The 25,821-nt window shown below is 47.5% G+C and overlaps 4 protein-coding genes across 4 annotated transcripts in view; 2 read left to right on the plus strand and 2 right to left on the minus strand.

Annotated features, from left to right (window-relative positions):
• LOC6599508 (peroxidasin) overlaps positions 1–9,780 on the minus strand; it is a 29,831-nt gene extending 20,051 nt beyond the window's left edge. Inside the window, 1 exon segment of the mRNA XM_002024692.2 lies at positions 9,357–9,780. Within this exon segment, the coding sequence (XP_002024728.2) occupies positions 9,357–9,517 (161 nt within the window). The 5' untranslated portion in view covers positions 9,518–9,780.
• A 3,327-nt stretch (positions 9,781–13,107) lies between these two features.
• LOC6599507 (uncharacterized protein KIAA1143 homolog) lies at positions 13,108–15,293 on the plus strand. Its single transcript, XM_002024691.2, has 3 exons — positions 13,108–13,341; positions 13,426–13,576; positions 15,065–15,293. The coding sequence occupies exons 1-3, from the start codon at positions 13,234–13,236 to the stop codon at positions 15,274–15,276; spliced, it is 471 nt and encodes a 156-aa protein (XP_002024727.1). The 5' UTR covers positions 13,108–13,233; the 3' UTR covers positions 15,277–15,293.
• A 3,284-nt stretch (positions 15,294–18,577) lies between these two features.
• Positions 18,578–22,858, plus strand: LOC6599505. The gene is made up of 6 exons (XM_026993737.1): positions 18,578–21,200; positions 21,266–21,523; positions 21,589–21,840; positions 21,919–22,098; positions 22,178–22,520; positions 22,586–22,858. The coding sequence occupies exons 1-6, from the start codon at positions 18,594–18,596 to the stop codon at positions 22,588–22,590; spliced, it is 3,645 nt and encodes a 1,214-aa protein (XP_026849538.1). The 5' UTR covers positions 18,578–18,593; the 3' UTR covers positions 22,591–22,858.
• Positions 22,859–23,984: 1,126 nt separating this feature from the next.
• Positions 23,985–25,068, minus strand: LOC6599504. Its single transcript, XM_002024688.2, has 2 exons — positions 24,787–25,068; positions 23,985–24,704 (listed from the first exon to the last, which is right to left on the minus strand). Exons 1-2 carry the CDS (start codon positions 24,936–24,938, stop codon positions 24,227–24,229), a joined length of 630 nt encoding a protein of 209 aa, XP_002024724.1. The 5' UTR covers positions 24,939–25,068; the 3' UTR covers positions 23,985–24,226.
• Between the last annotated feature and the right edge of the window lie 753 nt (positions 25,069–25,821).

Raw genomic sequence — 25,821 nt, forward strand, 5'->3', positions numbered from 1 at the left:
TTCTGTTTTCTATTTTCTGTTTTCTTGGGCTGCTAATGTGTTGTGCCATCAGCCATCACCATTCTCTGGTCTCCAGGTACTGCTTCCCCTACTGGTGGTCCCCCCCCCGCAGGCACTGCTGCCTATCCTGCTAATGATTCTCCTTCTCCATTCCTTTCCGTGCTCTTATTTCTTCTACTCCCAATATTATGCTCCCCTTAGCTCCATACTCTTCCTGTTCCTCCAGCCCCCGGCTGCTGCTGCTGCTGCTGCTGCCGCTGCTTCTTCCTCTTCCTCCTACCCTCCTCTGGTCCAAATGTTTTTACAGGTGTAAATGTCTCACAAGAGCACTTGCCACACATGCAATTGCCGTCCGACTAAAGGAGCGAGCATACAAGCGAGTATTCCCATTCCCATTCCCAGAGCAAGTCCCGTCCCCCTCCTCCTGAGGACCTTCAATTCCCATCTGCAATCTCCTCAGGACTTTCATTCCCATCTGCATTCTCCACAGGATTTCATACTCCTCGTACCCCCCTCCACCGACGGGTTGCTCTGTTGCGTGGTGACTGGTGACTGCTGTGGCATGCTGCTTAAGCTGCTTGCAGTTCGGTCAACACCTCCATGGTTAAAAGTGGCTACCAGAAGAAGGGTGCCCATTGGGGGAGAGTGGGGAGGTGGTTCGGTTCAGTTCGGTTATAATTCTCACATTTTCAGGCAGCTCACACTCCGCCATTCCCACCCCCCCTCCCCACCCTTCACCGCTTGGGTATTTTTGTTGAACTAAATTTTATTTAAACTTTCGTTGCTTTTTGGGTTTTATTTATTTTTTATTTGATATTTTGGCAGCGTGTGAAATTCAATTATACAGCAGATTTATATGCCCCTCCCTTGTCTCCTCTGCCTTCCGCCTTCTCCCATCTGGCACTAGGATATATTTTATATATTTGAAGAGCCAAAAAGGGAAGCACACACACAATGCACGTGAAGTGGAGTGGATATATGTACATATACAGGAGCATTGCGTACGATATATGGATCGTACGAGCATAAAAACGCAATGAAATCAGTTCTCCATTCAAGTGGAAATGGTTTAATATGCGGATAAAAGCCGAATATTATGCCAGTCCTCCTACATATATTGTATTTTTTGCACTGTGTGTGTGTTCTGGGTATTAGATTAGGGCGTGGCATTGGTGGGGGGGAGGATATTAAATTTAAGTTCTTTTATTGTGTATTTCGGCTATTTTCAAACTCATTTCCAATTCTTTTAAAGGCAATTTCCCCCATTGCAATGCATTTGAGCGAGTACGTGGTATGTGGTATTGAACCTGAGCCAAATAAGCTTTTGAGGATCGTTTAGCCGCTTATTTGAGCCTTCTATAGTTCATAGTCATTTGAGCTATACCTTTCGCTATTCCTTTGCTCATCATTGTATTCTTCCGCTTAAGCACCAAAACGCCACTACCCGCAGGTGGTATGGAAGGTGGTCCGCTCTCGCCACGCGCTCTCCTTTCGGGTCGTACAGCAGCAGGCTTCGTTCTTCTCTTTCTCATCAGCGCTCTCTCTAGTGCGCTCACTCTTTCGTGAAATAAGACCCGAACGGGAGTTAGCGGACCACCTTGTACAATTTCCTTGTGGACCGTCGCAACGCGTGATCTTCCAATCCCCTTTTGCTCGACTTCTTCTCGCGGAGTAGAGGTAAGTCGAGAGTGCTAGTTGAAACCCCAAAGAACCCCCCGCTATCCTTATAAATAACCACTATATTATAGATAGCATAAATATTAAAGATAATTCAGTCCACTAATTCGGAACCATTACGTATACGCCATGTTAATATCTGCCAGAATCTTCAACAGCAGCAGCAGCTCGGGCCAACTGATGGCCACTCGACTTGCCCCGTGTGCCCCTGTGCCCCTGTACCTGCTCCACTTGCAACATTTACATTAACATTATTACGGCTATGCATCTGTCCGCTGCCTTGGCTACGTGGTCTGCCACTTGGCCCTGGACCTGCTCTGGACGGGGGTGGGGTTAGTTTGCCGCCTCGTCGAGCAGTGAGCGGCAGGGCAGTAGCCCTACCAGTGGCAGTGGCATCTTTTCTTACATTTTTTCCACTCGCCCTGCTGCCACTCTGACTCTGTTGTTGACTTTACCTGGTCGGCTCCACATGATGGCCAGCATCGGCCACGGCATCGGCAGCGGCATCTCTCAGCGCAGGTTTCAGCATTCCAGGACTTTGCTTTTTCAATGCTTTTCATTCGCCCGCTTTTGGGCTCCTCCAGAATTCTACCTTTCTCTTAAAACGGGTAAGGTAATTCCGGAGTGCTGCTTGGGGTATGCCACAGGCAGGAGGCAGCAGCCGGAGGAGTCTTCAAATATTTAAGATCCATACTGGCTCTTTTGAACTTATCCAAAGGTCTCTGCTTCTCTTCTATCGGGTTACTTCGTCTTTGACCCTTATACACTTTTAAGGATATGGCGATACATAAGGCTGGTATTTACCAAAGCTATCACGGATACTGTTTCCCTTTGTTTTTAAGGTATCCCCTATTCGTATATACACTCTCTGTCTCTCCGTCTCTCCGTCTCTCTGGGTCTCTGTGTTTTTCTCTCTTTTGCCATTGCATACTTATGGACCGCTTCTACTGCTTGTTTCTTATGCTTGACCGACAGTTGCCTCCGACAGAGTCCGATTCCGACTCCGACTCCAAGTCCGAATCCGTGTCCGTGTCTGTGTCCGTTCTGCTCCGTGTCCGTTGCACATGCCGATTGCTCCACTTTGACATGTTGCCGGTTGCTATCGGGGCAACCGAGCTCTGCCCCAGCCCCAGCCCCTGCCCCAGCCCTTTCCCACCTCGTGTTTTTTTTCTGCTGGGGCAAAATAACTTTGCTTATAAATTGTGGCATGTGTTTGTGTAGCGATGATGTTGGTGGTGTTGCATGTTATCTCCTGCCACCTCCTGCCACCTACTATCCCGCCAGTATCTTGCTATTTTGCATTCTTTGCTCTGCACTAACGAGCATGCGAAATGACAAAGCGTGTGGGCGTTGGCCAGAGGCTGAGGGCTGGGGGCTGCGACTGGGACTGGGACTGGGACTGGGGGCGTGGACGATGGCAATGAAGCAAGTGCTACTTTGTAGCATTAAAGCAAAGGAATTGGCAGGAATGCAAAAGGGAGAATGGCAAAAAGAAAAAAGCTAAACTTTAAATGCAAATTGCACAGCGTGACGAGACGTGGGGGAGTGGGGGAGAGAAGGAGAAGGTGGGGCTGAAGAGGGAGCCAAAAGAGGGATGGCTGATACGATTGGGGGCAGCCATGCTGCATGCTGCATGCTGCATGTGGCAAGGCGAAATCAATAGAAGATTTTTCTATGTCAAAGTGAAGCGAACAGCCTGGCAGGCAGGCACAGAGACAGAGAGATAGACAGTCGGACAGGCTCCTTGACAGAATCGCATTGGGGCCCCCGCTCTCTCGATGCAACTCGAGATTCGGCTTCCTTCACGTTGGTCTCTCTCTCTCTCTCTCTGTCTCTCTTCGATAGCCATCTCCTTCATTCCATCTGCATTTGGCAGTGAATTAAAAATGCATACGCTTTGATTGGCAAAAACTTTGCCCTGCCGCTGGGGACCCTTTCCCCAGCCCTGCCCTGCCTCTGCCCTGCCCTGCTTCTGCCTTTCCCTTTGAGGCGGACAACTTTTCTCATTCAGCTTTAATCATCCAAAAATGTAACTCCCATTTGACTCTCTCTCCGTCTCTGCCTCTCTGCTTTTCTTTTTGCCCTTTCCCTATTGGTGGTGCACTGGGGGACGGCTTCATTTGCATAATTACAAATCATATTACCGATTGAGTGGCACATTCTGGCCAACAGAATCGGATTCATTTTGTTTTCAGTGCCGTGTCGGGCTTTTGTTGCCCGCCCTGCAAATATTTAACAATCGAAAAGTCAGACTGAATGCCACAAAAACCAAACACTGCAACTGCAGCCGAAAAAAGCTCTTACAGCAATGATATTGTATTGCACACGAAACGGGGGGGAGGAGAGGAGGAGCCAGACGAGGAGTGCGTGTGTGTGTGTGTCAGGGGAGGGGGATTTGCTAGCTCCAAAGGACGAAGTTTGAATGCTCTTTGATTGATTGGTAATTGAATTGGCAATTGCATTTAGAGGGATTTATTGCCAGGGACTAAACGCAAACAGAGATGGATGGATCTGCCACAGGAAGACAGAGAGTGAGAGGGAGAGGGAGAAACAGAGGGAGATGGGGAGCAGTTCTTCGAGTGTGTAAACTAATTTGTTAAATGAACATCTGGTATTCTTTGAGTATTTCCTAATAATAATCCCATAAGCATTCATCATTCAATTAACATTTGATGCTCGCATCAATTGAAGCTAAAAACTAATTAAATCCATATGAAATGCATTTGAGGGATGCATATTAAATCAAATCAAATATTACAAGCAAATTAGGCAATCTTTAGACAATTTGCAACAGCTTCCTGCCATCCAGAAGATACAATATTTGGGCATATTCCACAAAGACAGCCCCAGCCACAGCCACAGATACAGATACAGCCACAGCCAGAGGCACAGCTGCTGCTGATTCTGATTCGGATTCTGCTTCTGCTGTAATTATTCCAACAAGAACCACACCTGAACGGAAAACCCTGGATATCATTTCACTTCGAGTCCCCCAGGAAATGCAGGCAGGACCCAGAAGCTGCTGCTGCTGCTGCCGCTGCTGCTAGGACATCCATTGGCAACAATTTCAATATTTCCACCGACAAATAAACAGCAAATGTAAATGCAAAATTCCAGCAACTAAAAACAACAGCAGCAGCAACGAATGCTATGTGCAAAAAGGAAATTTATGCATATTTAATAACAGAGGGAACAGGGGGAATGGCAGAAGGAGGAGGAGGAGGAGGAGATCCTGGAACCAGGAACCAGGAGCCCGGATATGGAGACGACGACCCGTAGAGCGCTACACAAAATACAAGGCATTTGTCACGCATAAATGCACCAAAAACGAAATGAGAAATTCACAGAGAGAATGGGAGAAAGAGAGAGGGGGGCACACAGCGAAATAGAAAGAGAAGAAAAACAGCGAGCAGCCAAAGAGGGAGAAAGAAAACAGCCACCCAACCAGCCAGCCAGCCAGCCAGCCAGCCAGCGTATTGGAGCGGGAGGGCAGATTGAAACAATTTTTGGGCAAACAAAAAATACTTTTCCCAAATAGTTGATTCACAAAACTCACAAACAAAAATCCAAGCAAATACTATATGTACATATGTACAATGTACATCGCAATGTAGTGGCCATATATTATGCAGAACAATGCATATGTGTGTGGTGTGTGGTGTGGGCGTGGGCGTGGCAAGAGCCAGCGAACTGGACACTAATCAAAGTTTTTAATATGCCAGGCATATGGCAACGTGAGGCGATTTTTGTTCCAACAGCAAAGCCACCCACACAGGCAGGCGGACAGAGAGGGGAGGGGCAGACATTAGATGAGATATATTTCATATGTGCATAATGCCCGAAGTTATTAGATTGCACAAGGCGCTGCCGCCGCTGCCGAGCCTCCAAGAGGCAAAGACCAGAGGCCACACTCGCAAAAACAATAAAAAGAAAAAGAACAATGCAAATGTTTGAAAAATATTCGATACGTCAATGCATATATGGAAAAGTTCCATGGAAAAGTTAGCCGAGACCAAGCTAATATTAAACCCATTTCCATATGCCTTTGCTCCAATATTATTTTCCAAATTGAATGAAACTTAACTAAATCAAGCTCTTGGCATATTATATCATTAACTTTGATCTGAAAGCCTCTCAAGTTAAAGTTCCCTTTTTTTTTGGTCTTGTTTTCCTGTACGCCAAACTGTTGCCTCAAAGTCGTTGCAAAAAGCCAACTAATTGTCCTTTTGGGGAAGTGATTTATGGGAAAATATGAGGTGATACGATATGGCACGACCGGTGTTTAATTCAATTAGAAAAATAACCAATAGAGATAATTTATGGCCTCGCAGATGAACCCCATCCCAGAGCTAATGAATCGTGTGGAATAATGCGGTTTTCAATGCCCATATTTGACCGGCAAAAGGAAGGTATATATATTTGAGGGGGTTTCACGTTTAAAGTTCCTTTTGGAGTGCAAAGATAGTACCATTTTTCTCAGTGCATAATAGATTTTGTTCATCTGCTGCACGGGCTCCATCTGTATTTTATGTGGTTCGCTCTTCTATGCAAAGAAAGTAGGGGCGGAGGCACGGCTTCGAGTGTGGCATGCCCCGCTCGTATAATGACAAAGCAACTGCCTCCGAGGAGGCAAGAAATGTGTGTGGTTTATGGGAGGCCAGCGGAAAATGCATCATCATGAAATGAAATCAAGTGCATTTATTTAGCTCCGATGGAAAGGGAGCAAAAAAAACTGCAGCCTCCCCTTCGCCCCCTTTGCAGCGTCAAGCGCCAAGCGCCATGTGTGTGGGTGGGCGGAGTGGCGTGTGGCAAGATGAATGATGCAAGTTGCCGGCCGCCGCTCGCATATGTTACAGAGTCTCGGCTCGGACTTCCATTTAGTTGCAAGTTCAAAATGCACACGGAAAGACCCAAAATGTTTGGCCTTTTGTTGGGGCCCGAAGGGCACGGAGGGCAAGGGAAGGGGCTGAGATGGGGCAGAGGCAGGCAGAGTGAGTTGCAGTTCTTTTTTGCGACCCAGCAGCCATTGAAAGCGGAACTTTCAATGGAGGCAAAAGCTGAAAAAAAGGCAGAGGACTTTATGCTTGATGGATGGACAGTTTCAAGGAAGTGAAATGTGGCTTAGGCCCTGAGCTGGCGTTGGCGTTGGTGCTGGCGCTGCAGCAGCAGCAGCAGCTGGAGAGGAAGGCTTTTTCAATGAAGTGCGGATAGCAATATACAGGATATTTTCCCCGAAGCAAGTGTAGACTTGCAGGCAAGATATCACATTAGAAGTAGGACTATAACATGGAAGCTCTCATTCATTTGAATATACTCTTAAAATCTTAACAGTTTATCTGTGAGACCATTGCAGGATATGCAAAAATAGAACCCCAAAGCTTCGAAAGATTTGATATCTGGCTCTCAATCTCTTCTACAACAAATTTCAGGAGAATTTCTGGCTTAAGATACATTTTCGTGTAGCCTTTTGAGCCAAGAATTCTTTGATTTGGCAATAGTGGATCCAAGAGGTTTCTGGAGTTCAAATAAAACACATTTTTGAGATGAATATTAAGGAATTCGTTTGAATAAACTATTTTATTTGACTTTGCTTCTTTACATTTCATTTTCTGTCCGACATCTATCTCGAGAGCCCCGACCCGAAGCATCTTCCAGCAACGAAAATTATAAACAACATTTTGGCCATTAACAAAATTAAGGCAAAAACATTTCCATGCGCATCGGAGAGCACAAACAAATACAAAAATATAATGTCTGTCACTGCCTCTGCCTCTGCCTCTGCCTCTGCCTGGAGACTAGTACGAGTACATGCGAGCATTTTGTTTTTTTTTTTCTTTGTATTTTATTTTAGGAGGCATTCGAGTGAACATTTTGAGAAAATATGAAATATAAATGGAGAAAATCTGACCCGACTCGAGTCGACTCGCCGCACATAAACATGTGGGCTGCTGCCCATGGAAAGCACACACCACATGGAAGGGGGAAGGGGGCAAAGGGGAAGAACAAGCTGGAGGAAAAACCAGGGAAACTTTTTTAGACACATGCAGTAGTCGTACTCGTACTCGTACTCGTTATAAATGAAACAAATTAATTAAAAGTGTGCAACGGGTCGGATGCGGAATAAATGAAATGCGAATCAGAATGGAATCAGAAAAGTTGCTGAATGCATCCACACCACCACTCGCCCCGTCTCTGTTGCTCCCTCTCCTTCTCCTTCTTTTGGAATTTTTCCTATTGTTGTGTGAGTGTTTTGTGTGCATTCAGCTCTCGGGGCAATGATAAATTATGCAGCCATCACCTTATTTAAAATGAAGATTAATTTAAGTACTGCCAAAAGTGCCTCCCTCCGTCTGTGCTCTCTGTGGCTACTCCTTTTTTGTGGGGGTGGGTGTGGTTTGGGGTTTCACTTCTTTGAGAAATTGTTGTGCGGCGAGCCAACAAATGGTAGAGGATCAGAGGAATGATATGGAGTGCGGATTTGCAGTATGCGACTTCGGATGATGGATAAACAAAGAATTCTTTTTGCTTATGCCAGGTCTGTGGAGCTTATGGGATAAGGCTGGGAATGACTGCCGAAATGCAGGAGGTTCTCGATGAATTTGGTAGATACATATGTATCTCTATGTTGCACTGGTGATGGTGAATGTGGACCTGCCCCTTGTTTTCAATTTGAAATCGGCCATCACTGGGTTTTTCCTCAAGCTCAGAACTTCTTCTTTCACTTGGATCCGTATAGATCTTTCATCCGGTAAAATCTGTCTCTGTAGCCACTGTGCAGCACACTGCAGCACCGTACAGAAGAAGCCCATTCTCTGGCTGACAGAATGTGTGAATATCTGTCAGTTTATTCGTGTACATCCTCCATCGTTCGCTCAACAACTTAACCCAATGAAAATTGAATTCCCCCATAAATACCAGGAGAAATTCCACCTCCAGAGCAGAGCTGTCTCTCTTTCTATCTGTCGTCTGACAACTTGCCGCCGGCTGTGGCAGCTGCTACCGTTGCACAGCACAGCAGAGCACAGCACAGATGCTGCCCCAAATGGAGGGGCAGGAGGAGAAAGCATGCCGCGGCCTATATAAATATGCATATGCTCCACAAACATTTGCCAAGTTATCCGCCGCTCCATCCACCCACAAATCCGCTTCGAGGATTCGGATTCTGGTGGTGTGGCTCCCGAAATTCATGCGAAAGCTGCTGACATTTCGGAAAATAAATGCAACGTCAGAAGTATTCCGCGTGCATGCAAATATTGCGAGTCGCGTAGTCGCGTTGTGTTTGCGTCGCCTCCAATCGCTTTGTGTGGGGCATGGCATGGCGTGCGATAAATATACAAATCCCAGGGCACAGAGCACAGAGCACAGAACACAGAATCCAGAACCCAGAGCCCAGAACCCAGGCAGCTCTCTCTCTAGACATCCGTTTAATTGAGTCAACACGATGGTGGGGGTGGGGGTGTTGATGGTGGTGGGAGGTTAGGTTGGATGCATGGAGATAAAGATGATGCTGGCACAGATGGGGCAGGGCATCAAATTAACGCCACTGCCGCCTGCAGAGGGCCAACGGAAAACATTAAAAACTAATTTATGGAATTTGGAATTTGGAAAGCCAACAGCCAGAATGATTTATGCAGAACAGAGCCCCAATCCCCCGGAAAAGGATGAAGAGGAATACTCACAGAACTTGGGTGTCGTAGGGCACTTGCGGAGTGGTCGTGCGCTTCGCGCGAATGCAGCGCACGGTGCGCTCGTAGCAGTTGCATCCCGTCGGACAGTAGGCGGCCTCCGACCAGCCCGCCAGCAGGAACAGGTGGAACAGGAGCACTCCTCGCCACCACATGGCTATGTCGAAGATTCACAGAGGAAGCACCGAAAAAAAAACGGAAAACAACACAAGCTTCAAGCGATAAAACGTGGACGAAGAGCGGAAGTTCTTGAGCCTCTTATCGGGCAGCTGTGCTTCTAGGTTTTGTGGTTCTTGTAGACTGCGCAAGTGCGACACTCCTCACATATCGCGGTACGCGTTCCAATCTACGGAAGTTCTATTTTAGATATTTTTTGGCCTTTGGTCGGGTTTCGAGAGTGTTTTTGCCGAGTCAACTGCACGCGCCAAATGCCGACGAGCATCTGAATCGAGGAACAGAAATGTTGAACATAAAATAACCGACCGAGTTGCATGCAGCAGAAGCACACGAGGGGCATCGGCATCGGCGTCGGTGTCGACTTCGGCTGCCTCTTCCGGATGCAGTCTGTGATAACAATTTTCCTGAGGCGAACCGAAACAGAGAGCCGCTCAAGAGTACTCGATATTAGTTGGGGGCCAGCAATCCAGCAATCCATGTGACTGAAGCCTACACTGAGCCAAAGGAATGGCTGGATGGATGGATGGGTGGCTGCATGCTGGCTGCTGCACCTGGTGGCACGGTGGCACGGTGGCACGGTGGCTCGGTGGCATGGCACCGTCAAGGCCAGAACTGGAGTAGAAACCGAAAAACAAAAAGCATAACAAGCATACGCCACGTTGCACATGCAGCATTAAATGCTTTGCCTGCTGCTGCCTCATTTTTAATGCATGAGCGGAATGGGCGGAAATCGGGGGCAGTGGCATAGAGCGGTTGCACACTCCATTTGCTCTGCCAGAAGCAAAACGCTGCAACTAGCTGGCTTAAGCGAGATTTGGGTGATAAGACGCGAAATCAAATTTAAAAGCTATCAATTTGATATTAGTTTTGGGACCTGACAAAAACCCTTTGGGGAATCGTTGGGGGAACGTTGGGGGCTGGCCTGCCAGCGCTTACGAGGATGTGGACAAGCGAGGGGCTCGGCGTCGGTTTTGGGTTCCTCTATGTGTATGTGTGTGTGCTTTTTGGACACCAGGCGGGATACGGCAGACAGCAGACGGCAGATGCCATGCTGCAGCTCATAAAATTTCCCAGTTCTGGTGCAGATTTCATTTTGCACTGTCTGTTTTGTTTTCTTCTATTTTTGCCTGCAGTTTTTTGTTAGCTGTCGAAGTTTTAAAATCAATTTGCAGATGATTTATTATGTTCGGGGTATGGAGAAGGGGGCCAGGAGGAGGAGGACGAGCTGAGCAGGGGAATGTTCTGCATACGACAGCGACGGCAAATGGAAGCCACTGACGTTGATGAATGCCGCTGTGTATTGTTCTGCTGTCAGTTTTGATCAAATTTGTTTTCCCGGGCATCGAATTTCAGGTGAAGTGGAAAACTTGCAAGCTATGCGGCACTTTTCTGGTGCCATTTGTTGCTGTTGCAGCCTGGCAGACATAGAGAGAGAGAGGGAGGGCGTGTGGTAATCTGCAAATTGATTGCAGTTCCCTGGGAATCGAGAGGAAAACACCACCAAATTGCAGCATTCCGTAGACAGAGCGTGATACCATTGATACTAGTATATATTTCGGAAGTACATAATCATTCTGGATGCTTGCTTATTATGACGGATTTCTCGTTCAAATAAGAGCGCCATTCAAAAAGTAACCGCTTTTGAAAGTGCACTGCCTCACTCAGCCATCATTTTAGCACTAGCGCCTGCCAGACATGCGATACTAAATACGCATCTCCATCACAGCTGTTGTCTTTCGATACTAATCAGAAAAAATTACAAAGAAAATGCACAAAATATAGCTCGAATTGCAATAAATGTACGCTAATTAAGCTACAAACCGAAATGCATAGAATAAAACATCAATTAATTAGCATACTGAAGGTCTTAGCGCAACGTGCGCTACGTTGCTTCAAAACAAAACGTTCGTGGTATGGAGAAGGCAGGGTCGCCCTCAGGTGTTGTGACCCCCAGAGCGTACATTAGGCGATTAAAATAATTGATAATAATTTGTATCCTTTTTATTATAATTGTAACTAGAGTTTAAATTTTAAAAAACTCCGCTCCCCGCTGGCAGAAAACAGGCAGAAGCCCAAGCTTTTTGAATGACACTTATGATATTTTTCTTAACGTTATATTGAAAAACTTTCAATGGCCGTAATGTCCGTAATGGCTGCCACTATTCATACATCTCCAATATATTTTTGTCCTGGTACTCTTCAGTTCTAAGAGCGACATTTTGCCACCAATCGATCGGGAAAATTGTGAGCCGCGGCAAGGGTCACGGCTCTACTTTTATTCCCGGTACTCAGTCAATATATATAGTACAATACATACATATTATACGTAATTATACGCAAGGGCCGGAATTGGTTTTGCCGCATGGTTTTTTACTGTTCTAATGTTAATTTTTACACTTTGCTTGCACCCGTTCCACCTAGTGACCTATTCTATGAGAATTTTATAATATTTGGTGTTCCATTATAACTCACCTGTTTTTTATTCATCTGTCTCTCTCTTTCTTTCTCCCGCTTCTCTTGCCGACATCAAACATTATATCTAGCTCCGATTCGACAAGGAGAGCGCACTGCACGATTAAGAGTGAGATAGAGCGATAGAGAGAATGAGAAGGTGCGTGGAAAGGGTAGCGTAGTCACTAAAAATGGATTTCTTCCTTCCGGCTATCATAATAACAGTGCAAAAACTCACAAGAGTTTAGTTGCTCTAGCTCTTATAGTATCAACCAGAACAATAAAAAAATCAGCTCGGAATTGATCTTCCGGTGTAAAGTTTGTAGACTCATCATGACTTTCTATCGTATTTTGTGATATGAATTGTCAAATGATGAGTCAGCTCCAAGATTATCAGCTAGTTTTTTGACATCCTTCAGAGCAGATTCAAAGCCTTTATTCTTATAAAGTATGTGAGCCGAGGAAAGCGTGCAGAGGAATGAGGAGTAGGACAGCGACAGCAAATGGAAGCCACTGACATTGATGAATGCCGCTTTGTATTGTTCTGCTGTCAGTTTTGATCAAATTTGTTTCCGGGCATCGAATTGCAGGTGAAGTGGAAAACTTGCAAATTATGGGGCACTTTTCTGGGTCCATTTGTGGCTGTTGCAGCCTGGCAGAGATACAGAGAGAGAGAGAGAGAGGGCGTGTGGTAATCTGCATATTGATTGCAGTTCCCTGGGAATCGAGACGAAAACACCGCCAAGTTCCAGCATTCCATAGATAGATTTATTTGTAAAAGTATATATTTCGGAAGTACATAATCATTCTGAATGCTTGCGTCTGATGACGGATTACTCATTCAAATAAGAGCGCCATTCAAAAAGTAACTGCTTTTAAAAGTCAGCCATCATTTTAGCACTAGCGCGTGTTATTACTGCGATAGTAAAAACGCATCCCTATCACAGCTGTTGTCTATCGATACCAATCAGAGAAACTACATAGAAAATGCACAAAATATAGCTTGAATTGCAATAAATGTACGCTAATTAAGCTAAATACCGAAATACGTAGAAGAAAAAATCAATTAAATGACATACCGCAGGGTTTTGCGCATTTTTAGTTCCCACAACGTACGCTTTCCAGCACTTCAATCAGCAGTCAGCTGGTCAACACAGAACTCCCCCTCCCATCCAAGAAGCAATCAAAATAAAAATAAAAACCCGTGAGGAATTCGTGTGAAATAGATCCTCATGACGTTGCTATGTCCAAGCGAAATAATATAACCTACGTCAAGCCGCAGGAACCCAGTTTTTTGGCCAAGCTGAAGGCGGAAATAGGCTACAAAGAGGGGCCCTCCGTCGACACAAAGGTAAGTTTCGCGCGAACCGAATCTGGCCTCCAAAGCGCCCTCATGACCCTAACGTGACTGCTCTGTTTGTGTCTTTTGGAATAGCGCCAGCGACTCGAAGACGAGGACCCAGAGGGCTCGGACTCTGGCGAGGAACGGCCGGAAAGGGAGGACGAACAGCCCCAGGTGGTGGTGCTGCAGGCCGGAGATCTATCCGCCGCGGAGGCGCTCGAGGAGAAACGTTTAGCCGCCAAAGGTATGTGTACCCACACAAATACTCTCGCACCCATCCGGCATATATGTATATATGTACGCGCCAGCTGCAATGGTATGGTGTCGGTGTGTGCGTAGGTAGGATGTAGTTTGTCTGTGGCAGTGTTTAACTTTCAGTTCGGTTGAGTCAGAATCGAGCGGCGGTCGTTTTCCACGCTTCTTTCTGCCCTATACTATATACTATATACCATATATGCATACATATATACACCCGTATGTACATGCTACGTGTGTCGTGTGTGTGTCTGAATGTGCGCGCGTGTTTGTGTGTGTCTTTGCATTTTTGCAAATGAAAATTTAAATAAAATATAAACAAAATAGAGATCCAAATCCCAACTGTGAAAATCGAAAAACAATCGCAGAATCGGCGCCCGCTGCACATTTTGAATTTGCTCTGGTGCGTTGTTTGACAGTGAAAAAGAAAACGGTTTTTTGATGTTTGTGCTGTATATTTTGGCAATGGAAAATTCGATTTTTGATGATAACTTCATCAATCCTAACCTCGAAAATGTTTCTGGCTGGGAGTTTGCCACTTGCCACGCCCGCCAGGAGCCGGAGTTGCGCTGCCCGCCCACCAGGCCTGGACTGGACTGGCGTGCCGTCATGGTTACCGTGACAGCACCCATTCCGTTCCTCAAAACCGACCCCATTCCTGGCGGAGATTCGCTTTTGCAATTAGTGGCCAGCGGAGCACCCTCCGACAAGACACACACACACACACACACACACACTTACACAAACGCCCACACGGACACGGAATACTTAGACAATGGCCAAGGCATACACACTGACATTTTCATTGGGGGCTCCGCCAAAGCAAAGCATGTGATGAAAATCATAGTCAAAGTGGAGCGCACGATAAAGCAGCCGGCAAAGAAGTTAACAAATAACAGCGGCCCAACAACAGCTGCCTGCCGCTGCTTCTGCTTCTGCTGCTGCTGCTTGTCGGTTGTCGCTTTGTTGCCCGCCACAGTCGCTCAGTCTCCGTCGCGTCCCGTCCCTTCCCGTCCCGTCCCTCCACTTGCACACTAGCGCAGAAAATCGGATGAAAACGTGTGAAAGAACGAACGAAGGAAGCAGGCAAAGAGGAGACAATGATGAACGAAACAAGCAAGCAAAGAGTACGGCAAGTGGCTTGACGACGACAGCGACGTGGACGTGGAGGAGGTAGCTGGCTATGCGGGAAGCGGGGCGGGGGACGGGGGCCCAGCAGTTGTCCGTTTTGTCGTTCGGGTTGCGAATCCGATGGTGGAGCACAGGGGGGAAGAGTGGTCAGGGCTGAGAAAAACGCTCGCACAAGAGATATATATTGGGGCTCTGCAGAGCAGGGGGCGGGCATAGGTTTTAGGTGGCATAGTTCGGATTCTGAGTCGCCATCATCATCATTGGCATATTGTAATTTAAACCGATTTCTGTGCAATTTTCTAATCAACCTTTTACCTTATCCTTTTGCTTATCCTCCCACCTCCAGAGCTGGCCGAGAAGCGTGCGGACTTGTCCCAACCCATTGTATTCAAGCAACGCGTCAAGCAGCCCAACGTCGAGGAGGAGGCTGATAAAACCAAGCCCAAGAAGAGCAAGAAATCCGATAAGGGAAGCAAGAAATCCAAGGCCGCTGCCGTCAGCAGCAGCAAATTGTCGTTCAACGAGGACGAAGAGGACAGCGAAGGCGGAGAGGATTAGGCGAGAACTTCCAGCTTTCCAGTTTTCCAGCTCCTGCTTCCAGCTTCCAGTTACTGTTCAGTTCCAGCCCCGTCCCGACCCATTGAGGTTGTTTGCTGTGAATGATTAGGTGAGTGCCGCCTGAAAAACTGTTGACTAGCAATGTGCGAAAATGAAAAGGATAAACCTAAACCATCTCCCGGATCCTTAAAATGTGTGTGTGTGTGTTTTTTTTTTTAGTTTCAAGAAACTGTTCTAATCCTATATAAAATGCCACAACTTATTTCGAGATTTGTGCGGCTTTTTTCCCACTCTTTAATATTAAGGTTACATCTAAATTCTTTCAATCGCAAAGAGTTTTCTTAACCATCAGATTTTCACTCAAATTGTTATCCCTCAAAAGATATTTAGTGCACACAAATAATAAAACCAATTTTGATCATTAATGCAGTTAAAAAGTGTGCTTCCAAAAGGATTTTCCTATCAGCGAAACATCCCATAGTTACAAATTAGAATTCAGATATATTTTATCCGACTGGCAAAGTCAGGAACAAGAAAAGGTCACGTGTATGTATAACATAAAATGCTTGTTACCGGGGCATTATAGCGGATAGTTTGAGTCTTTTAATGAACTGAACCCAGTAGTGGAGGGGGGACTACATACAAACCGTCCTACCAGTTGCCGATCACGGGGGTGAGAAGCGGGTTACTTTCAAATTTTGTACTTGCATATAGACCAAATCGCACACATACACCCATGCTTTCATATATGTATGCACATGTACATATATAAATAAGTATGTTTGTAGCTGCGTGCAATGTACATACATATATATATATATATAAATTCATATATATATACATACATATGTACGCATGGGAGCGAAAGAGAGGCAACGTAATCTGAAATAAGTTGGAGAAGAAGAAGAAGCATCAGCAGCGCCAGCAAAAAGTATCGTGATTGAGTTTAAGACGCTATGTTTTAGTATTAGTATACGTGTAAGCGTGTGTGTGTGTGTGTGCGAGTGTGTGTGTGCGGGGGCCGGGGAGAATTTCCGTCTTGGAGCTGTAACTATTTTCCCATCAGCAATAATCCGATATCACCATCATCACCATAGTACGTTTCGCGCGGGCTAATTTCAAATATCTGCACATGCAGAAAGGAGACAAGAAACGTATAAATCTATCAACTACACCGGCGACGCGACAAGGCAATGCCGTTTCAGTTTTGTTTTGTTCATTTCGTTCGTGGCGCGCGTACAATTGTCAAATTTGTTTTCCCTCCCGTCGTACCATTCATTCACATGGCCCACCAATACACTGGCACTGTCAGTGGCCATGCGCTTCACACTGCCATTCGCTATTTTAGAGCGCAAAACTGTTTGTGTTCTCTCTGTGCGGCTCTCCATCTCCATTCAGTGCTCTCGGCAGTGCCGGCAACCGCCAAAGGTGTTTATGTCAGCAGCTGGGGGACAGAGGACAGATCGAACGACAGAGGAACGGCCTTAAAATACAAATTAATTAATGAAATCTATATGGCACTTGTTCAATTTTTTGCATTTCGGCGTTATCGATTTCCGATAATTCGTCCCAGCACCGGTTGCAACCCTGAGCGCGCCCGGCTGTTCTATGCAACTCTGTTTTTGCTTTTTCCGCCTCACACATTTCCAGTTTGCTTTGCCTTGTTTGTCGTTTTGTGTCGCGCTTTACCTCGGCGTTCTATCCGTTTTTTTCTTCACCCCCACGAAAAGAATTTTTGTTGTTTGGAATAAAGCGTGCCAGAGCGATCTTTTTGAGAGTTGTTGCATATTAAGGGATTGGAGTAGTAAGGACAACAGCGACCTGCTAACTGTGAAATGCAATGTAAATGTAAGTTCGGCTACTTGGCGTGGGCGACGCCACCGCACCGACACAACAAGATGCAGCAGCTGCAAAATGTTGTTGCTGCAGTGCAAAAATTAACTTTGACCAAATATCGGATGGTTCTTTGCAACGTAGTTTTAGTTCACTAAAAATGTATATATATACATATAACATTCAAACACCTACATAGAAACACGCACACACAACCAAACACACACGCGTATATATATACATGTACATATATATATATATATGTACGCACACTAGCGCAAAAACACGCTCCTGTACCAAAGTACTCCACCACGCCGCCAAGCCAACCAACAACCAACACCACAAACGTCGTCATCATCGTCTCACCCGGACCCCGGCCGTATCCCCTCCCCTCGCCACCCCTCCCCTCTCCGCTCTGCCGTTCACCTCCACCAGCCCGCCCTGCCCTCCCTCCTGTCCCGTCATCATCCCAGTGTCTGCGTGTCCGTATGTATCTCCACAGAAACATACATATATACGGACATACTTACATACGGTTGTATATATAGATTGTACATATGTATGTTTGTATATTTGTGCGCTCGCCTGTCGCTGTGTTTGTGTGTCTGTCTGTCTGTCTGTCCGTCTGTATGTATGTATGTATGTATGTCAATCGTTTTGTTGGTTCTGCTCGGTAACTGGTCGTCTGTATGTTTGTATGTACATACATACAAACATATATGTATGTAAATATATACTTGTATATAAGTAAATATGTGCATGGCATGCCACATTATATATCAATACATAGTAATGTGCAACCATTTATATAAATACTCCCTGCATATAACGTTTTTTATGTAATTTACATGCATTCATTACATATTAAATTGTATTTTAGTTTTAATCCAATATGGCAGCCATTTTGTATCAATCCATTCTTTGAACTCCCCTGCCCCTGCCCCAGCCCCTCTCCGCCTACTATACTATCCATCCTCGACTCCGTGTCTCCCCCAATCCCCCCGCCTCAGCACCATAGCCATCTCTTTCCCTAACTTGGAATGGGTTTTAATTCACCTAGATTTTCAATTTTTTCGGTGATGGTTATTCTCTCTATCTCTATCTCTCTCGCCTTCTCCTTTCCTCTCCTCTCCTCTCCTCTGTTCTCTTCTCCCCTCCGCTTCTTCCTCTTCGTCTCTTTCTGCAGTCTTGGCTCTTTTTTATTTTTACTCTTTGTGCCGCCCGCTTTGTGCTGCTCTTTCGTTGCCTCCGATACCTTAGTTTTCTTTCATGTGCCAATTTTTCCGGTTCGTCTCAAGAAGAAGCTATCAAGTTATTGCAAATATTTCATCCGATTTTTACCGATTTCTTCCGATCGGCACTTAGAGGAGTTAACCTACCAATACTAAATCCAATTTGTTTTCTTCCTTCCAGAAACACAAGATACAGCTCCAAGATACACCTCGACTAAGGCACATTCCACACACCAGAAAACAGACAAACAAATGACTGAAGTTGATGTCGTCTTGCCGGAGGGCGTGGCCGAGCCCACAACAAAGCTTGCCAGCGCATCAAGCCCGACCAGAGCCAAGGCCGACAGTAAAGAGAGCTCCACAGAGGCGATAGAGCTGGCCACCGATGATGAGAAGGCGGAGTTGGAGCTAGAGCCAGAACCAGAACCAAAACCAAAACCAGAGCCAGAGCCAGAGACAGAGACAGAGGTAGAGACAGAGGCAGAGGCTGAACCAGAGCCGGCTGCCAAGGAGGCGGAAGAAGTGGGGTCCGGCGGCAAGGAGATCACAAAAGATGATGTTGTGGAGGCCTCCCCCAAGGCTCCAGGTCCAGAGGAATTGATGGATGTGGATGAAACCGAAACCGTGACAGAGGAAGAAGAAGATGGCGAGGACTCACAGATCACAAGCAGCAGTTCCAAGGAGCCCAAGCTGCCAGAGGGCGACGAAGAGATGGACACAGTGGAGGAGGAAGCCACCACCAACGGGGATCATGAGCCAGAGGCTGAGGACGCCGAAGAAGACGATGTGGAGAAGATCGGCAGCACAGCAGAGAACAGCTGCGAGGCCGAAGACCCACTGGGAGCAGCCACCACACAGCCCGATACAGAGGAGGAGGAAGCATCTACCGAAAAGAAAACAGAGCTGGCGGAGGACTTAGACGGCGAGGAGAGCAGCCAGCAAAGCGAGACGATCAAGTCGGCCAGCGACGAGGAAGACGAGGACGAAGACGAGGAGAGCAGCGGGGAAAAGAAGGAGACCCTGAATGGGTTTGTGGCAAGCCCACACAGTCCAGCGGAGAAGTCCCCACAAAAGGAGAACGGCCAGGCCAGCACAGCCGAGGCTAAGGCAGCCGCCAGCAACCACGATATGAGTGTCGTTAATCTGGATGAGGACAGCGACGAGGAAATGGAAGATATGTCGGACCTCAAGGTGCCGCCTGCTAAGCCAGCTTGCACCGAGATCCCAGTTCAGCCGCCTGCTTCTTCTAGCGGTGCCGAATCTTCAGATGATGCAGTGCTGATACCCTCCGACTCTGACTCCGAGGCCGCAGCACCGCCGCCACCCATCAAAAAGAGTCCAGTGGCAACAGTGGCGCCCAAGCCAGCGCCACCTCCGCCGCCGCCCGTTCTAGATGATGATGACGACGACGACGACTGTGTGGTCATTGAGGATGATACGCCGCCAAGTATTTCGCTCAGCGGCATGGGGCTGGCTGGCAAGCGCAAGAGCGACCACCCGGACGATATGCACCAGCAGCCCAGCAACAAGAGGCAGCGGAGCAGCACGCCCTTGGGCCTGGGCCAGCTGACCATCAAGGATGCCCGCTCGCTAATGCCACACGAAGCTTCAACAGGGTCTGTGGGACCCAGGGACTCAATCTATCCAGTAACTATTACCAATGCGGTGACTGGAGCGGCCACCAATCTCGGTGTGACGCCGCCTAAGCTGGTGCCCATGGCGGGAAACAACGTGGCCCAGCTGAATCCCCCGACTCTGTCCCTCACGGGGCTGCCCAGCATGACCAACAATGCCAATCTCCTGCCAGGACTCACAGACGACATGTTCGTCCTCGAGGCGCCATCGTTCATTGTGCCCTACATCTACGAGAAGCCGCCCCACGAGAACATTCGCGAGGTGATCAGGTCCATTGAGACGAAGTACGCCTTGTCGCCCGAAGACCTCGCCGAGGCAGTCAAAGGCGACGAATTCGACATGATGACCGAGCAGAACAAGGAGGTCAAGCCAGCGGATCCCTCCGCCGAGGGCAAGAAGAAAAAGAAGCGGGCAGACGATGAATCGTGGTCGGAGCAGTCGGACGAAGATGACGATGACGAAGACGACGACGACTCGGAGTCCGGGGTGCGCACCAAGGTACTGATCAAGGAGGCCAACGATGATCTGACTGCCCTCAAGGGAGCCATCAAGCCAGCGGCAGCCCTGGCGGCCACAGGGGGAGTGGTGCCGGCCAACAATGCGGCAAACAGCGGAAAACCCGGACAGGAGAACTATTTTGAGAGTCCGCTCGGAAAGTTCTTCATGGACATTGGCGTGGGTCTCGTGCAGGAGTATGTCCAGGCTGATCTACTGCGTCTCCAGAAGCGCAAAATGCGCAAATCCCTCACGCGCGATCCGAAGGACTTTGAGATGGCCATCACCGCGCTATCGGGCAACCTGCAGGCCTCCAAGACGAAAAACGCCCCCTTCAAGTTCACGATGAAACGCTGCGAGTTCTGCAACTTCAAATCGGAGTCGGCTCTCTCCATGGCCAACCACTACGAGACGCCGCACATGAACGGCGTCCTGTACAAATGCAATTTCTGCACTTTTGAGATCCGGAATGCCACGGAAATTGTCTACCACATGGAGGCCGTGCACAACATCAAGGCACGTCTGATCAAGCCACTGCCATACCATCAGTGTCCCAACTGCGGGTTCGAGGACAATGGCAAGGCCAAGCTGGCGCGCCATCAGCCGGTGTGCGCCAAAAAGTTCCGCCCGGAATTGAATCTGGCGCCGCCCAACGACTGGGAAGCCCCTGCCAAGATACCACGCATCAAGCCCAGGCATGGGCTTGTAGGCACAGCTACCGCCTATCAGGTAAGCGATATCCATTGGGATTTCCTTTTGGAATTGCGATTAAAACTGTTTTATTTTTATTCCAGGCCATGGCTGCACAGGCAGCGGCGCAAAAGGCGGCATTGGCCACCATTCAACAGCAGCAGGCCCAGGCTCAGGCCAGGAACATGCAGGCAGCTGCCCTGGCCGCCCAGAATGCGGCCAAGATGCGACAACGTGCCCCACCGCCGCCGAAGCCCAATTTGGTGCGGAGCACTCAGACGCCTGTGCGTGGAGCCGTTGCCAATACGGGACTCTCCACGCTGCCCAATAGCTATCAGTTAGCCGCGGGTCAGCTTGTCCAGGTAAAATCATCAAATCAAATCGGATTACGTGAAAGATGGTTTGCTCAAATATCGCTTTGTTTCAGCAGCAGGCATCCAAGAAGCCGATGGCAGGGCAGCCCAGCATTTCCATAACGCCATTACCTCGCCAAAGTGCGCTCGTCGGTGGTGCGTCCCCCTCGTCTAGCAAGGTGCCGCAAGCGGCAGCTGGCATGAAGCCCGGCCAGACGCCCACAGGCAACAACAAGGCTCAGTTCGTCATCTGCGAGATATGTGATGGCTACATCAAGGATCTAGAACAGCTGCGCAATCACATGCAGTGGATGCACAAAGTGAAGGTAAAGCTGAGTTTCCATATTGCCTGTGTGTTCGTTTTCTAACGTGAATTTTCTATTGAATTCTATTGTTCTGTGCAGATACATCCGAAGATGATCTACAACCGACCGCCACTGAATTGCCAAAAGTGTCAGTTCCGTTTCTTTACGGATCAGGGACTGGAGAGGCATTTGCTGGGCTCCCATGGCTTGGTCACGAGCTCCATGCAGGAAGCGGCGAACAAGGGCAAAGACGCCGGTCGCTGTCCCGTTTGTGGAAGGGTAAGTGTTACTCATCATCGAGGATTAGTCATAATTATTTGTGATTCTCATTGCTAACTGCTATTTTCTATCTGCGCAGATGTATCAATGGAAGCTGCTGAATCACGTATCGCGCGATCATCACATGACCCTGAAGCCCGCACATCTATCGTACAAATGCACCGTGTGCACGGCCACTTTTGGGATGTACAAACAGTTCGAGACGCACGTGTATACCGCCCACAGCACTGTGGCCAGAAAGGCGATGGACAGCAAGAAGAACAGTGCGCAGTCCAGTGGATCCTCCACTGCCTCTATATCGCGATCCCTGGGGGCAGCCAACGACTCGCTGCTGAAGCCGCTGAAGATCAACGATGAGATCACCATCATACCACAACCCGCATCGAAGCCACGCATCACAAATATGGAGAGTCATGTTATAGGTTCGTCTTTATCCTTCGCTCCCATATATAGTCCAATGCTAATCTCTCCTTTTATATCTGCACAGATTAAACAGACCGTGTTGGATCAACCAAAAACCTAATCTCGCATAGTTTTCAGCATTGGCAGGCGCTTTATCATTAGGTTTAGTTTTGTAAGCAGATCTAAACCGTGACGACGTCCACTTACTTTTCTACGACGTGGGACGGATGGGACGGGTCGGTCACATCCATTTAGTTTCTTAAGTGTCCGAAGTGTATAAAAGTATAAGGAGAAAGTGTTACTAACGTAACCTTCCCTTCCCCCGGAATAAACTAAAGTAAATTATGCTACAGTTAAATCTTTCACACCAGCTACAGGATTCACGATAACTGATAAATCTAAATACGGATACTATTTTAGTTACGGATTACGGATAACAGATATATGTACGTTTTTTTGGAGTGGAGTGTGCACATATGTTGAAGTTGTAGCTACTACTAATCTATGATATATATACGATGATAGACCACATACATACGAGTACATTTAGCTGTAGATTATAGATCATAGTATATATATTTATGAATATTTTGAAAGTGATGAAGTAAAGCCGCCAGAGCGCATCGTCTGCATGATGACTATGTAAATTAGTTAAAAACTAAACTATTTATACTACAAGAAGTTCGAGTATCCAAATTTTGTGTTGCAGAATGTATATACATTTTGAATGACGCCCGCACCCGCACGCCCATCCATAATCTTTACCCCTGGACCCCAGACCCTAGACCCTACTGGGTTCTCGAATCGCACTCTTACTTCTTCTTCAGAGAGAATGACGCAGGAGAAAGTGAGGATGTAACTGATCTGAGAGACGTTCAACCTTTTAATTTTCGTGTAAAAGTTTAAACTTATATTTATATTACTTATAAAAATATTAAAATTAAAATATATATATATATCATCTATTATCTTTTAAGATCAATGTACTACAGTTATAAAGCAAAAACCACACAACACAAAACAACTGAAAATGATAAAATTAAAAACCTAGTTAATATAAAAGATCCATCTATACCAGCCTCAAGATTGTACATAATAATTGAAATTACCATACGTATAGAGAGATGAGGGGACCTGTGGATTCTGAGAAATGGAGCAAGTCTGAATCCCGTTCGCTAATGTGGCAGTGTAGCATCAACTCAACCTCAAACTCAACTCCGTTTCCGTGGCCGAGGTGTGAGAAGTGAATGCTTTTAGCAGTCACATGATGTGACACCTAAGACGGAGCACCCTGCATAGCCCTGCACCCCCCAGTTATCATTGGACGGATCGGATCGGATCGGATCGGCTCGGATCGGATCGGATCGGATCGGATACGGATAGACAACGCATTTATCTAGCACTAAAGCGAAATTTATTTTTACTTTACAATAGAAAAAAAAAAAAAGTGAAATAGAAATTCCAACCTTGTGATGGATGTGTGTGTGTGACCATGGCAACTGTCGGCGGCTTGTGCTTGTGTGAGAGCGAGTGGAGTGTGTGTGTGTGTGTGTGTGTGTGATTTCCTCGTCCAGTCTTTTCTACGACTCGTAGCACCGATGGCTACATGCTTAAGTGTGTTGTGTGATGAAGGATATGTCTATGTAACTATGTAATTCTAAAGGTTTATGGGAGAGCAACGCACTGCATCACGTACTATGGTTTCAGTTAGAGTTTGTGTGTGTGTCTAACTGGTGGCCTGATCGGCCAGCGCAACCTCGTTATCCGCTGCCGGGTTCACTGGCAGCGACTGGCCTATGCTGCTGCTGGGCGGGAAGAGCTGTGCTGCATGCGTCAACTGGGCAAGGGCGTCTTTGTCCAGAATCTGGGGCTTGTCAGCGGCACTGGTGTTCGATCTGCTCAGCTGGTAGAAGGCCGTGTCGCTGTGGGTGATGTTCACAATGCTGCCGGTGAGTGGCAGCGTCTCGAGCAGCTCCTGGGGACTGCTGAAGGCGCCAAGGTTCACAGGGGCGATGCCGGTGAGCACTTGACCGGTGACGTTCGTCTGGATGGGAAGGGGAATGTTGCCAAGGTCGATGTGGCTCTTGTTGCTGTGCGTGTCGTAGAAAGTGAGGTCCACACGCTCCTGACTCTCGAAGCTGGTGTCGTTCTCTCCCACCTCTGTGAGGATGCCGATCTCATAGACGACTGCCTTGACCACGTACCTAAAGACGACAGACGATTGCGACAGTTGTAGTAGCGTAACCCTTCGGGTAAAGGAGATGGTAATCCCTTGAAGCTACTTACAGATTCTTGGGCGTATCATTCACACTGGCCCGAAGTTCTTCAATGGTGGCGTTGTCGATGCCCGAGCTGATGTCCAGAACGGGGAGAGAGCAGCTGAAGGCCAACAACATGCCGAGCACAGCGGCTCCGAGTACAGCCTGGTGGATCTGCATCTTGGTTTTCGTTTTCGGGCAAATCGGACAAGGGCGATGGCAAACTGGGAAACGGAAACGACTGGGCGACGACTCTGCTGTCTGGCTCTTGCTCTTGCTCTGGCTCTGGCTCTGGCTCTAGCTCTGGTTCCTCGGCTGACTTTCGCGCGTTTAAAGTTAATTAGTGCAGATCCGAGCGCTTTTATAGTCAGCTGAGTCGGACTGTCGGCGGATTGCGGACTGCGGAGAAGCTTCGGACGTCGGACAAGGCGCGATTCCGCGTAATTATCGACATCTGTTAATTGCCCGACAGGTTTACCGCTCCACTCCACTCCACTCCGGCGCTATGGCTATAGTTTCTAGGCAGATCCGTTGGCTTCCGTTTCGACCAGGCAAAGAGGCAGGCGCAGGGTGCGAGGAGCAGGGCACAGAGGCTGTTATTGTTTTTATCGCCAATCCCGGGGCCAGACTCTAATTAATTGTGCTCGTTTTGGAGCGTGTCTGAGGGACTGTCCCGTCTAACGCTGAATCCAATCCCCAACGAATCTCAGACACCAGCAAGCACAGGGGCTGCCTACGCAAATCTCAGCTTGGTGCAAAGTCGTCGCCCACTGAGAGTCGCGTCCATCGATGTCGATCAGAGATCACCGTGTTTACTCCTCGACTCTGGCCAAAAATAAGTCCATAAATATTGCACCTCCCCAATGACGCACTACTTCCAGATCGGATTGCATGTGGTCTGGGGACACGCGCCTGTCTGCCAAGTCGCTAACATTACGCATACGACACGTTTTCTGACGTAGACTGTGAAATCCCATAAAACGAGTACAATTAATGTGAGATTTCATGAGAAAGGAAGGTATGGTATTCTATCACTCTATATGGTACTGGCAGAATCCACAAA

The sequence above is a fragment of the Drosophila persimilis genome, unplaced genomic scaffold (genome assembly GCF_003286085.1).
Source record: "Drosophila persimilis strain 14011-0111.01,24,50 unplaced genomic scaffold, DperRS2 tig00000885-arrow-arrow-pilon, whole genome shotgun sequence".
NCBI lineage: Eukaryota > Metazoa > Arthropoda > Insecta > Diptera > Drosophilidae > Drosophila > Drosophila persimilis.